Here is a 14,056-nt window from a genome sequence, read left to right on the forward strand (position 1 = left end):
CTGTTGTTGATATGTAATTTATCCTGAAAATCGAGTGTGGTACCGGAAGAGATTGGAGGGTCGCTAATGTAACGCCAATTTTTAACAAAGGTTCCAGGGGAGATCCGGGGAATTATTGACCGTGAGTCTGACGTTGGTGCTGGGCAAAATGTTAGAGATTATCATTAAGAACAAAATAACAGAGCACATTCTAAAGCATGGATTTATGAGACAAAGTCAGCATGGATTTGGTGAAGGGAAGTCTTGCCTCACCAATCTACTGCATTTCTTTGAAGGGGTAGACAAACATGTCGACAAAGGTGAGCCGGTGGATATTGTGTATCTGGATTTTCAGAAAGCGTTTGACAAAGTCCCTCATGAAAGGCTCCAGCGGAAATTAGAGAGTCATGGGATCAAAGGTAGTGTATTGTTATGGATTAAAAACTGGTTGAAAGATAGGAAACAGAGAGTAGGGTTAAATGGTCACTATTCGCAGTGGAGAAGGGTAGTTAGTGGGGTCCTTCAGGGATCTGTGCTGGGACCGTTGCTTTTTAACATTTTCATAAATGACTTGAAGGTGGGGGTAACTAGCGAGGTTATCAAATTTGCTGATGACACAAAGTTGTTCAAGGTCGTCAAATCGCGGGAAGATTGTGAAAAGTTGCAGGAAGATCTTGCGAGACTAGGAGACTGGGCGTCTAAATGGCAGATGACGTTTAATGTGAGCTGCTCTGCCGATAGCACTTTAGTTCTTTAATTATAGTTTTGTTTTGTTTATGTTTTTTTACGTGGCTGCTTCTCCAACAGCACTTCCCAGCCCTAAATTTAAAGAAAAATTGCTGGGGAACCATAGGAAGAAATTGTGGTGGAGGGACCCGGTACCCCACTCCCCCCTTGTGTAACACCCCTAGGCAGACTGAAGTGTACACTGCACTCAGTCAGAAAGAGGCCTCAACACCACGGGGCATAGAAGAAAGGAGCAAAACAGGTTTCTTATAATTTTTTTTTTTAATAACAGCCTTAGAAAGGGAAAAGAAAGGAAAAAATCCCAGAATAGACTGAAGGGCTCACCTCCTTCTACCTGTTGGAGACTGATAGTACTGAATCTAGAGCTAGTTGACCAGGGCTCTTATTGGCTATCTAGAGTCAGAGTTCTTTGTCTCCATCTGCTGGAAGGAGTGCATAACCCACCAGTCAGTTCCTGGACTGGTCCAGAGGGACGCTAAGGAATATACCAAATGAAACTCCGAAGAAGGAGAACTCACTGCTCTTCACACCAGGCCATAAAAAGATTTGCAATGGAAGGGGCGAATGATGCACCCATTGCCACACCTATCTTCTGCAAATAGAACTGTCCATCGAACAAAAAATAATTGTGAGACATGGTCAGTCTTGTTAAGGATGTCAAAAATGCAGTGGGCACCATATAAGCATGAGGGCGGGAAGCTAAAACAAGCCTTCAAAACCTTGAATCCACGATATATTCACAACAGGTCAGAGTGGTAATAGAACCAAAAACATGAAAAATCCACTCTTTTCTGCTGTAACGTTGAAATAGAAGTAGGCCTATTTGGACTATCATTAGTTTCTGTGGCATTACTTCTTGTTGTCTGAGTTGTTTTTTTCTCCACAATTTTTGTTCTTCTGTCCGTTCTGTCCTGGTAGATGGTAGTACAGCTCTACCAGTGTACTCTTTCTCATTCTTATTGACCTATAAGTGCATTCACTCTGCAGCCCCTCACTACCTCTCCACCCTCATCTCTCCCTACACTCCTTTGCAGAAACCATTCACTAGGTAAATCTCTCCTAACTACACCCTTCTCCTCTACTGCTAACTCCAGATTCTGTTCCTTTTATCTTGCCGCACCCTATGCCTGGAATAGACTTCCTGAGCCGCTACGTGAAGCTCCATCTCTGCCCGCCTTCAAATCCGGGCTTAAGGCCCACCTGTTTAATGCTGCTTTTGACTCCTAACTTTTTCACTTGTTCGTAACCTTTATCTTATCTTTCTCTTCAATAGCCCCTTATCCCTATGTGTCTGTCAGTCCTACCCTTGTCCCTTATTTGTCCTGTCCTGATTTAGATTGCAAGCTCTCTTGAGCAGGCACTGTCTCTTCTTCATGTTCAATTGTGAAGCGCTGCGTACGACTGGTAGCACTATAGAAATGATTTGTAGTAGTAGTAGTACACATGGAATTTCTATCCACAAGGATTCCACACTGCTATCTGTTTCATGTAGAATATTTATTTATTTTGTTTGACTCAATTCCCTCTTTAGCATATAGTGCAACCCCCTCTCCAATTTGCTGCACTTTATCATTGTAATATAGTTTGTACCCTGATATCTCTGTGTCCCACTGATTGTCCTCCTTCCACCTGGTCTCTGAGATACCTATTATATCTAACTCTTCATTTAGTGCTGTATACTCCAACTCTCCCATCTTATTTTTTAGGCTTTTAGCATTTGTATATAGATACGTCAAATTATGTTTTTTTCCTAGCATCTTGTAATCAGGTACCTCTAGGTGCAGCCAAGGATAGAACAATCTCCTCCAGCCACAGGCTCCTGGTACAGTCAAGAAATAAACGTCCATCCGCAACTTCAATCTTAAGGACTTTATTCCATGCAGGTTTCTAGTAGACCTGATACACAGTTCCAACAGCAGCATTCACCTTCAATCTTAAGCACATGTAAGCCACCTGAAAGTGTGTGGCAAATAGTCCCCTTTAAGCAGTAGGCTATCAGCACATATCAGGATTCAATACAGGTTCACAGTCAGCTCCAGTCTAGGCTCTTTATCCAGTGCACAATAAGCAATAGTTCAATTCCAAATAGAAGCAGTTCATTCAATTCATCATCACATTTAAATCACAAAGCAGCAGTTTCTTCCTTCTACTCTGTTTACCTTCAGGAGAGTTCAATACTTTAGGGACTCCTCATACCCAAAGGATTTCACCCTGCACCAGCTTCACTGGTAAATTTAATACTTTAGGGACCTCCCTTACCCAAGGATTTTCAGCCTGCAAATACTTTTGGGACTTCCTCACACCCAAGGGATTTCAGCCTGCTTCAGTACTGTAGGGACCTCTCTTACCCAAGGGTTTTCAGCCTGCAACTGCTTCTCTCTCCTGGGACTCCTTCCCACCCGCCTAATCAATCCCTGGCTTCTGCTCTCACAACCAATCATTCTCTTTCCGTTAGCTTCCCCCACACCCATACCAGCTGAGTTGAGCATTAGACTAATGATGAGCTCCTGCACACAGGGTTTCCTCTCTTTCCCCCTAGTGGCAGCCAATCTACACATCCTGCCAGCTTACACCCATGTCTTCCCCTATTGCAGCTAGGAGTCCAGTCCGGGTTCCTCATCTCACCCCCTGGCTCCTTGCCTGCAATGCTTTCTGGGACTTGTATTTCAAACTGACACTGCCTTAACCCAACTATCCTGGATGTGACTTTATCACAATCTACAAGCTGCTTTGAAGTTGATGGGGGGGAGGGGGAATGGGACTTGATATACCACCTTTCTGTGGTTTTTGCAACTACATTCAAAGTGGTTTACATATTATATACAGGTACAGAGTCACTAAGAGCTGCAGTGGGAATCGAACCCAATTCCCCAGGATCAAAGTCCACTGAGCTAACCACTAGGTTACTCCTCCACTCCATGGAGATAATTTGCGTCCTTTTCTGTTCTCCCATTAAACACTCCTAGCTTTCTTTCACCATTACTGAAACCTCTCTATTGGGATTCCCTAAAGATCCTGTTTCAATAATATCCTTTGAGGATACTCCACACCAAACCACGTGCTCCTGGGTGACTGTTGACTCCTCCCCCCCATTTTAGTTTAAAAGCTGCTCTATCTCCTTTTTAAATATTTACATCAGCAGACTGGTTTCATCCCAGTTAAGGTAGAACCCATCCTTTCGGAACAGGCTCCCCCTTCCCCCAGAATGTTGTCCAGTTTCTAATAAATCTAAATCCCACATCCTCACACCATCATCTCAACCTCACATTGAGACTGCAGAGCTCTGCCTACTTCTCAGGTCCTGCACGTGGAACAGGAAGCATTTCTGAAAATGCTACCCTGGAGGATCTGGATTTCAGCTTTCTACCTAAGAACCTAAATTTGACTTCCAGAGCCTCCCTCCCATATTTTCCTATTTCATTGCTACCTATATGTACCAAGACAGCAGGCTCCTCCCCAGCACTATCTAAAATCTTATTTAGGTGACGCGTGAGGTCCACCACCTTCGCACCAGGCAGGCAAGTGACTAGGCGATGTTCACGCCCAGCAGCCTCCCAGCTGTCTACATGTCTAATGATCGAATCACCAACTACAACAGCTGTCCTAACCCTTCCCTCCTGAGCAGATGCTCCTGGAGACACATCCTCAGTGCAAGAGGATATTGCATCCCCTTGTGGGCAGGTCCTTGCTACAGGATTACTTCCTACTTCACCAGGATGAGTCTTTCCTTTTAGGAGACCTCCCTCCTCCAAGGCCACACAAGGGGTACCAGACTGGAAGTGGTCTCCTCTATGTACCATCCCTTTAGGTCTCCTCTATGTACCTCTCTGTCTCCCTTAGCTCCTCCAAGTCTAGTACTCTAGCCTGAAGAGAATGAACTCATTTTCTGAGAGCTTTGAGCTCTTTGCATCGAGCACACACATATAACCTCTCGCCAACTGGGACATAATTATAAATGTGACACACTATGCAAAAGTCTGGATAGCACCCCTATTTCTGCTGGACCGCTGTCTGCATCTCAGCATTATTGTGTTGTTTAAACTTCTTAAGCTACTAGGGATATTAGATTAATATAAAGAAGATTATATGGTATATTGTGTGATTTATTTAGTGTTTGCTTCTCAGAAAGTAATTAAATGTAATTAAAAAGCTCCTCTCTTGTTATTCTTATTAGAATAATTGACTATAAGTTAAGACTATAAGTTAAGTGGAGGATTGGCCTAGTGGTTAGGGTGGTGGACTTTGGTCCTGGGGAACTCAGGAACTGAGTTCGATTCCCGGCACAGGCAGCTCCTTGTGACTCTGGGCAATTCACTTAACCTTCCATTGCCCCATGTAAGCCGCATTGAGCCTGCCATGAGTGGGAAAGCGCGGGGTAACATAGTAACATAGTAGATGACGGCAGAAAAAGACCTGCACGGTCCATCCAGTCTGCCCAAGAAGATAAATTCATATGTGCTACTTTTTTATTTGTACTGTCCTCTTCAGTGCACAGACCATATAAGTCTGGCCAGCCCTATCCCCGCCTCCCAACCACCAACCCCGCCTCCCACCACCAGCTCTACAAATGTAACAAAAAAAAAAAAAAGACTATAAATGAAGAGATGTGTTAGAGGTGGGCAGTAGTTGGGGAGGGTGGGTGGGAATGAAGATTGATCTATGCCCTGCTGTGCCTTCTAGAGACTATCTGTAAATGCTGTAGACTATGGCAGAATGTTTAAGTTTTAAAAACTATAGGGAAAAGGATAGGGAGACTAGTTAATAATAAAGTCTGCTTTTTTAAATTCTAACTATCTTTATCAATAAACTTACCTCTTTTAAACCCAAACCTTTAAATCACCAAAGCACAGATCACAAAAAATGTTCACTTACCCAGAGAAATGTCCTCTTCTCTCAGAGCTTCTCAGAATATTTTTGTTTGTTTGGTTCAAACATAAGGATATGTCTCTTATAAGTGCTGATCTTTTGTCAGGATACAATATATCTTCTGGAAGAAATATATGAAGATAAAGACGGGTATGTAATATATCCATGCAGACTTTGTGCTGTTCTGAAATTTAACTTAAAAATGTGAATCTAATAAAAGTTGTTGCCTTGTGTTACTTCTGGGATTATTTTTAGGTTACATGAAAGAGCATCATCTGTGCTTGTAATGAGATGTTTAACAGAAGCATTACCAGAAAACAGGTATTTCTTTCAGAAAAAAGGAATAATAAAATGCTCCTTTTTTTGCGTACCTTTCCTTAGAATACATGTGTTTTTCCCATAGATTAAGTCGCTTACTTCACAAGCGCAAGTTTGATGATGCTGAGAAATTTGCAGTTCAGTTTGGACTGGATGTTGAGGTAAAATTGATTAATAGATTTGTGAAAAGTTGATCATTTTGTTCTGTCCAACAAGGAGAGGAAAACAAACTCTCCACAGAAAGAAAATCCAGGGATGCTAACTAGTGGAGCCCAAACGAACACACACAGTGAAGTATGCAATCAAATGTTCAAAACAGTCTTCATTAAAAAAAAAAAAAGAAACTGACAAGCAGCTACGTTTCGGTCTAGTTTCCTATATCCTCTTTCTTTATTTCCAATAATAAACATCTGTTGAGGGTTTTAAATGTCTCAAATTGTTAAATAGATGTGAGCCATCGTTAAAGGATTTGCTTGGTCACACCACATGGTGAGATGAGTGATATGTTGCATATGGGATTCTCTAACTTTGCAAATGTATTTCGAGGTTCCCCTTTCTGATTTGATACAAGAGTTTTCATACAGACATTGTGGACCCCTGGTCCTTTGTATTTTTAATAAAGGACTGTTTTGACCATATAAGATGCTTTCTTTTACAATGTAAGCCGCACTGAGCCTGCTGTATGTGGGAAAGCGCAGGGTACAAATGTAATAAATAATAATAATTTGATTGCACACTTCACTGTGTGTTCATTTAGTTCTATGACAGGATCAAAACTCTAATAAAGTTTTGATCAACAAAAGAGATTCTGGATACAAAAGATCCCTTTCGTTGCTTTGGGATTATGCTGAGTGCTTCAGTAAGGATCTGGTCAGACCCTGTCAGGACTCTCAAGGCTAAACCTGGATTCGTGAGCCCTTGGACCACTGACGAGGAGCGGCAGGCAAAACCCCCAAACCAGCACTGGGCTAGCACACCAGCAAGGCAGGGACTGCAGACGCAGATAAGCAAGCCGGAACACACGGACTGGAATTAGGCTTCACCTACACTTGACTGCCGTTCCCCAGGGGTTGAGCCCATGGATGCAGGCAGCCGGCAGGACTTAGAGGAAAGCTAGTACTGGAGCAAGCAGGCTGGAACACCAAGAAACTCACACTAGAAAAGATTCTTAAACAAGCTTGGCCAAAACAGGGTTTAGGATAGGAATCAGGATTTCCAAACAGGCTTGGCTGGAAGGAAACTGAAAGCAAGCAGGGCGGACGCAAGCAGGGCGGACACAAGCAGGAGGGGAACTGAAGCTGAAGACAACCAGCCACAAACAGAGGAAGAACGGATACTATACAGGACTTTAAGACAAGCTTGACTAACCAGGGTAGGGCAGAAGCCCAAGGTGAACAGGGAACCAAACAAGACAGACTAGACAGGACACAAAGCTAGGCTACACAGACAAGAACTAGGGCAATGACTGAAAACTGCCAAGCAGCCACTAAGAAAGACATACATACAAGCAATAAAGCTAGACTGAAAGCAGAACCTAGCAGACAAACAAACAGAGAACACAAAGGCTAAAGTACACACAGGCACCAAGAAATAAGCACAAAACAGAACAAGGCAAGAGTGCAACTACACACCGGTTACCTCGAGACCCTTGGCAATGCAAAGGGCTGAAAAGGCCAGGTGCCTAATAAAGGCAATCAGCAGCTGAGGCTTAGTGCAGGAATCTCAAGGCAGCTAAGGGTGAGGCTAGCTGCCAAACTTCCAACCAAGTCTGGAGAGCTAGAATATCTTAACAGGACTGGAATGAAAGTCTGGAATGTGTAGGGAGACAGCAAGACAGTCTATGGCAGCCACCGGTTCTGGCCACCAGAGGGCGAGGTGAGCACAGCCAAGGAAAATAGTCACCATCGTGACAGACCCTCACCTGTCCTGCCTCCTTTTACCAATAAACAGTTGTTCCAGGTGCAGGAAACCCCTGTTGATATCTGCTCATTATATAAAGAGTGGAAGGTTTTACAAGTTCAATTAAAAATCCTTGTTTATGGAGTGCCATCCTCATACAGTAATATATGTAAAATATGGAATCATTCAAAATTGGACTTAGATATTCTTTGTAGCGTATTTCATTTTCAGATAAAGCTAACATAAATATATGTTTGAAAAAGGTGGTATTATGTGATACGTTTGACTTTTTCTTGGTTCATTTTCCCCCAAGTTAGCATTAGTAATCATTTTTAAAAAGTAGTAAATATAGTTTATCATCATGGTTCAGTTAACTACTGGATATATTGACTCATTTTGTATAATTAAATTTGGTTTTAAAGCTGTTTACTGTGAGAAAATGAGTAACCTAGGGGATTCATCAAGCAGCATTGTGTCCTTGAGTTGTGTTATTTGGGCCTTAGCATGACTTAAAAGGCTCTAACGCTGTCTGGCCTAAAATATCACGAGTTAGGTAGTAATGGAATGCAAAATATGCAGATGCATGCTTTGCATCTCATTACTTTGCAAATGCCCTAATGCGATTTGCAGTGATACACCACAAATCACTTTAGGGCACAAAAGTGACAGTAAAATAACTTCAGCTTTTTTAGTGGAGTTTTTTTTTTTTTTTTTTTTTACTGCCCAGGAGCATTGGGCTGCATGGAGAGGGTCCACCCCCCTCAGTCCTGCCTGCAACCTCCCCCCCCCCCCCCCAAACTAAACCACCAGATGAACCTCCCACTAGACCACCAATTCTTTTTGATAGGTAGCCCCTGTGGGAGGAGGGTCTTGCCGGGAAGGTGCAGACAGGGGGGGGGGGGGGGACAGGGACACCTTCTGCTTGTGGCCTGGGAGCATTGGGCTGCAGCTTGACAGTCCATTAGTCCTGGGCTGAGGTAATAACACTGCTTGTGAGGTGGCTCGCAACCATTGTTCTTAGAAAGTGGGATTCAGGGGGGGGGGGGTCACATGATGCTCGATATCTGAGTGGGCATCTCATAGCCCTGCTCTGCTCCCGCTACTATGAAACCTTTGTATTACCTTTTCAAACTTCCTTGAATTGGCCCAAATTTTACCTGTCTGGGTGTCGCAGCCTTTGGGCCTCCTTGGAAGAGCTTTCAGGGCCGTTCCTGCAAGATGTTATGCCAGTAAAGACTCAGCGGCCAGGAAGGAATTGCACACAGAACCTGAGCCCCAAGATGGCGGTGCCACATGCAGGCCTCTCACTGGTGACCATGTGTGCAGAGGCAATTCGAGAGATCTCTCAACAAATAACAGCAGTTCTCGAGAAAAAGCTAACTAAGCTTCATGCCTTGGTGAATCACATCTAAGAATCGCTGGAGAGACACAGTGCACGGCTGATGAACGCATATCGCGCCAAGAGGACCGAACAGAGGCCGCAGACACAAGGATCATAGCTCTAGAGTTATAATGCAAGCAGCTAGCGCAACAGGTAGCTCACCAGGAAAGCTGAGGTAGGCGCATTAACCTCAGAATTACAGGCTTACCTGAATTGGTGAAAGACAAAGAGCTTTGCGAATTTGTTGACCACTGGCTGCCCGGTCAGCTAAGTTTACAGCTACCTGATAATGTACTACATGTTGTGAGGGTCCATAGAGTGGGTACTATGTGCTTGGGAGAGCAATGCCCACAGCCTGGCCTGGCTCTGATTCTTAATTATGTGGACAAGGATCGATTACTTCAGCCATACTGCATAAAAAGACCAGTAGAATTTAAAGGCAATAAAATCCTGCCCTTTCAGGACTAATTGACTTGTGTTTCTGACCAAAGGAGGCAGATGGGTCAATATTGCAAATGCCTCTATGATAAGGGGGTACGCTTTGCTTCGCTTTACCCAAGTGTGCATCTTTCTTCTTCACTGACCCTAAGGAACTGTGCTCCTTCATGGATAAATTGCCGTGAGCCTCCTATAGTATGTTGCCTTGCTCATTTACTCTGATCTTTCAGTGCTAATAGCAGCACATTGAGTGCACTTGGATTATAAATCAACTTTGTCTCAGTTTGGAAGCCCATAGACTCTTGGATTTCTCAAGGTTTTTTTTCTTTTTTTGGTGGGGGGGGGTGGCGTTCCTATGTCCTCTACTGATACTACTCTGGAGGGATCTTCTTGCTGCTAATCAGCGAAAAGCTGTTCGACTGACCCCTGGTGGAATGGATTGCCCTGTATGGTCAGGCTATCTTCTGGTAATTTTCTGGTGGACACTTTTATCATCTACTGCCGTAGGAGACAAGGGGCGAAATTTTGGTGGTGTGACTTTTTTTTTTTTTCTTCAGTGCAGACCAACATGCATCATCATTGTTTCCAGTATGCAGACAAACCTACGGACTGGGACTGGTTCTCATGCTTACCTTCAGGGAAAACCCTTTGCGAACACAGGAGGGGGGTGGGAGGAGGGTTTGGGGGAGTTAGGAGGAGGGGAATATGAATGTTGGGAAGCTGGTTTGTGTGTGGTTGTGGGAGGTCTTTTGTTCAGTAATTGGGTGGATGAAGAAATCAGGTCAACAGGTATTCAGGTGGAGGAGAGGGGATGGGTTTATCAGTATGGTACTGTCTTGTCCAAGTTCACCAAAACTATTTCTGAGGCCCACTTGGGAGGTGTCCTTCTTTCTTATGAGGCTGACGATGTGCCATCTTTCTTTGCTTGCTCTGGGGATATCTGGGAGGCTGAGCTGGGAGGCGTCCTGGGCATATCTATACTCTCACTCACCTTTGTTAACTTCACCTCTTTCCAGGGTGTGAGCTCGCTAATCTTAAAGTTATATCCTTAAATGTAGATGGCATCCACTCGCCCATTAAGTGCACCAAGATTTTGCAGATGCTTAAAAGACAGCATGCTGGTATAGCATTACTACAAGAAACCCATCTGGGGAAACTTGAGCATCTTAAATTGAAAAGAGACTGGGTGGCGACCTTTATTACGCTGCTTATAATGGTAGACCGAGGGGGGTAGCCATACTATTCAAGAAGAACATGGTTTTTACTGTGCATAGACTGTATCAGGACCCCAGTGGCCGCTATGTGGTTGTAGCGGGGTGGCTGCAGGGAGTTAAAGTAGCCATATGCAGTATTTATACACCCAATGTTTACACAGAAATTTTTCACTCTTTTGGCGGCTCGCTTTACGACCTTTGATGATTACCTTCTAATTTTGGGGAGCGATTTCAATATCACCAGCAACCCCGTGATAGATTGCAAACCTCCAAAGAAGCCCTCCAAGGACTATGATAGATGGGAAGTCAATTTTCTTATTCAGGAACTAGAAGTTATAGATATCTGGCGGCTCCTCCATATGGATGAGCATGATTACACTTTTTACTCCCACCCGCATGGGGTCCATGCATACTTGGACTGTATTCTTGTGTCTCGGACTTTGATACTTGGAGTTGATGGGGTGGGCATGGGGGTGTTGGATCATGCACCAGTATGGATTAGCATGCGATAGGGAGGGGGATCGAGTACTTTTCTGTGTTGCATGAACCCTGCTGTCTTTCAGGACCACAACTTTCGTGCATATCTACGGCAGGAGTGGTTAGATTACCTAGTGGAGAATTATACTTAATCAGTGGGGCCTCGAGTCTTTTGGAAGGCAGCCAAAGCTGTACTCCGAGGCAAGATTATTGCTTATACTGCATCTGTAAATAAACAAAAAGAGCAGAAACTATGTGACCTGGCGGCCCAGCTGAGGGATTCGCAGAAGCTATTTATTGTTTCCCCTTCCGAGAATACACGTGTGGCCTATTTTGAATATAAGAAACAAATGCGGCAGCTGCTAGACGCCAGAGCGCTTTATAGTGTTAAATTATATAAATACCGCCTACACCAATGGGGCAACAAGACGGGAAAACTTCTTGCCTCTTTGGTGAAACAGAGATCAGCAAAAAGTTTCATCGGTAACATCAGAGATGCTACTGGGGCCTCTCATACCAAGATAGCTGCAATACAGCAGGAATTTGTTCGTTTTTACTCCACTCTTTATAGAAAAGGCTCTTTCTGTGCTGAAGGATGTACAGAATTTTTTGCCAACTTAGACTTGCCCTCCTTAATGCCAGAACAGGTGGCTTATCTCGGTGCACCTCTGCAGGGGCGAGAGGAGCAGAAGGTTATTAAATAGTTGAAGCTGGCTAAGATGCTGGGTCCGGATAACCTGGGCACTGAATTTTACAAAATCTTACAAGACCTCTTAGTTCTTTCCTTTTTCTCTATGTATGATGCCCTACAAGACTCCCAGGTTATGGGTCCCTCCTTGAACCACGTTTACATCACTGTCCTTCCAAAGCCGGGGAAGGATGTTGAGTTGGTTGGTTCCCACTGGCCAATCTCATTGCTTAATCAGGACGTTAAGATCATGGCGACAGTGCTGGTTTCTAGGCTTAATGCATTTCTCCCCCTGCTGGTTCATTGGGACCAGTTAGGTTTTGTTCCCAGTGGATTTGCCTAGCTAACATCTTAAAGTTGAGCCGCATCCTGTTCGAGGGGAGTCGGCGTTCAGGGGACGCAATCTTAGCAAGTCTAGATGCAGAGAAAGCCTTTGACAAAAGTAGTATGGGATTATCTGATTTGGGCACTGCATCGTTTTGGCATTTGGGGCGCATTTTTGGATTGGATAAGGGTGCTTCCTTTATAGTAATCCCACAGCCCAAATCATCATCAGTCATACTCTTACTTAGGTGATTTCACTGGGCGGAGGGACCAGACAGGGCTGCCCTCTATCCCCCTTCTTATTCATTCTCACCGCTTGCTTGGATCCATCAAGACCCTGCTTTGTGGGGTGTTACAGCGAGAGGGTGTGAATATCATATCAATTTATTTGCAGACGATATGTTTTTATTGCTTGATAGTATGTCTTCCAGTTTGCCACAAGTAATGACCATTATTCGAGTTTTTGGGTCGTTCTCAGGTCTTAGTATAAATTTTGGGAAATCAGAGGCCTTCACTATAACCCGCCCCTGTGCTACCTTACCCAACTTTCCTCTATCCTGGGCTAGTGTGGGCATTAAATATCTTGGAGTGTACCTCAGCGAGAACCATACCTGGATCTATAAGAAAAATGTTACTTAGAGACTGGAGGCAATAAAACAGCTCTGTGTCTCCCAGTGATTTTTTTAGGCCGAGTAGCGTTAGTTAAAATGGTTATTTTACCTAAGTTGTTGTATCCCTTGCAGATGATCCCACTCTGCGTAAATAGGCAGGAAGACAACATTCTGTAGCATAATCGGTTCTTTTTTCTTGCACACCATGTGACCCAGAATATCCTTTGCTAAACTGACCCACAATAGGATTCGAGGGGGGAGGGGTCCGGTTACCCAACCTGCGGGCCTACAATGTCACCACGCTTCTTTGTTGGATTCATGAGATTCACTCTGGGACCGGTTTTTATGCTCCTACTGTTTTCTGGAATAGCTGGTGTGCACCATATGATCCTTTCGTAGTCCTGAAATCTCAGCGACCCAGGAGTTTAGTGTCGGGGAATAAACTTTTTGGTGTGCTAAGGAAAGCTTGGACGTGGTGGAGAGGCTACGGGTGGTGACAGGGGGGATGAGTCCTTTTTTGACCCTAGTGGGTAACCCAGACTTTCCCGCTGGTTTGGATTCCGCTGTCTTGCATCAATGGAAATGAAGAGGTTGTCAATATTATTATTATTACCATTTGTATAGCACTACCAGATGCACGCAGCGCAATATTTGGGGTATTTAAGGCAGCTGGGGGGGGGGGGGGGAGTTTTCCATCTTTTGACCAAGTCAAGTGTGCATGGAATGTCCCCAATTCTTTTTTTGCCCGTCTCCAGGCGAGAGACTATATTCTTTTGTCAGAACACCGCCATAAGGCACAGGCTGTCTTCCTAAAATTAGATCGTTTTTTTTAGTCTTTCTCCTAATCTAAGTAGACTATCCCAGCTGATTCGGGACACTAGGAATGCTCCATTTTTAATGCAACTAGCAAAGACTTAGTGGAGGATGTTACGGAGACTCAGTTGGGTGCTTCATTCGAGGATCTTCATACAGTGACTCCCAATGCAGCATTAGAAGATATTCAATACATAGTTCTGCATAGGGTGCACATCACTAAACAGAAGGGTAAAGCCATGGGTCTATGGGACGATGATTTATGTGTGAAATGCAAATCGTTCCCAGGCTCTTTCTTTGA

The 14,056-nt window shown here is 44.1% G+C and overlaps 1 protein-coding gene across 1 annotated transcript in view; it reads left to right on the plus strand.

The window, feature by feature from the left end:
• KNTC1 (kinetochore associated 1) overlaps positions 1-14,056 on the plus strand; it is a 318,233-nt gene that overhangs the window by 82,709 nt on the left and 221,468 nt on the right. The window contains exons 14-16 of the mRNA XM_030219253.1: positions 5,699-5,742; positions 5,848-5,913; positions 5,996-6,071. Of these exons, the coding sequence (XP_030075113.1) occupies positions 5,699-5,742; positions 5,848-5,913; positions 5,996-6,071 (186 nt within the window). The remainder of the gene's footprint in view (positions 1-5,698; positions 5,743-5,847; positions 5,914-5,995; positions 6,072-14,056) is intronic.

Source organism: Microcaecilia unicolor, chromosome 11, assembly GCF_901765095.1.
Source record: "Microcaecilia unicolor chromosome 11, aMicUni1.1, whole genome shotgun sequence".
In the NCBI taxonomy this organism is placed as follows: domain Eukaryota; kingdom Metazoa; phylum Chordata; class Amphibia; order Gymnophiona; family Siphonopidae; genus Microcaecilia; species Microcaecilia unicolor.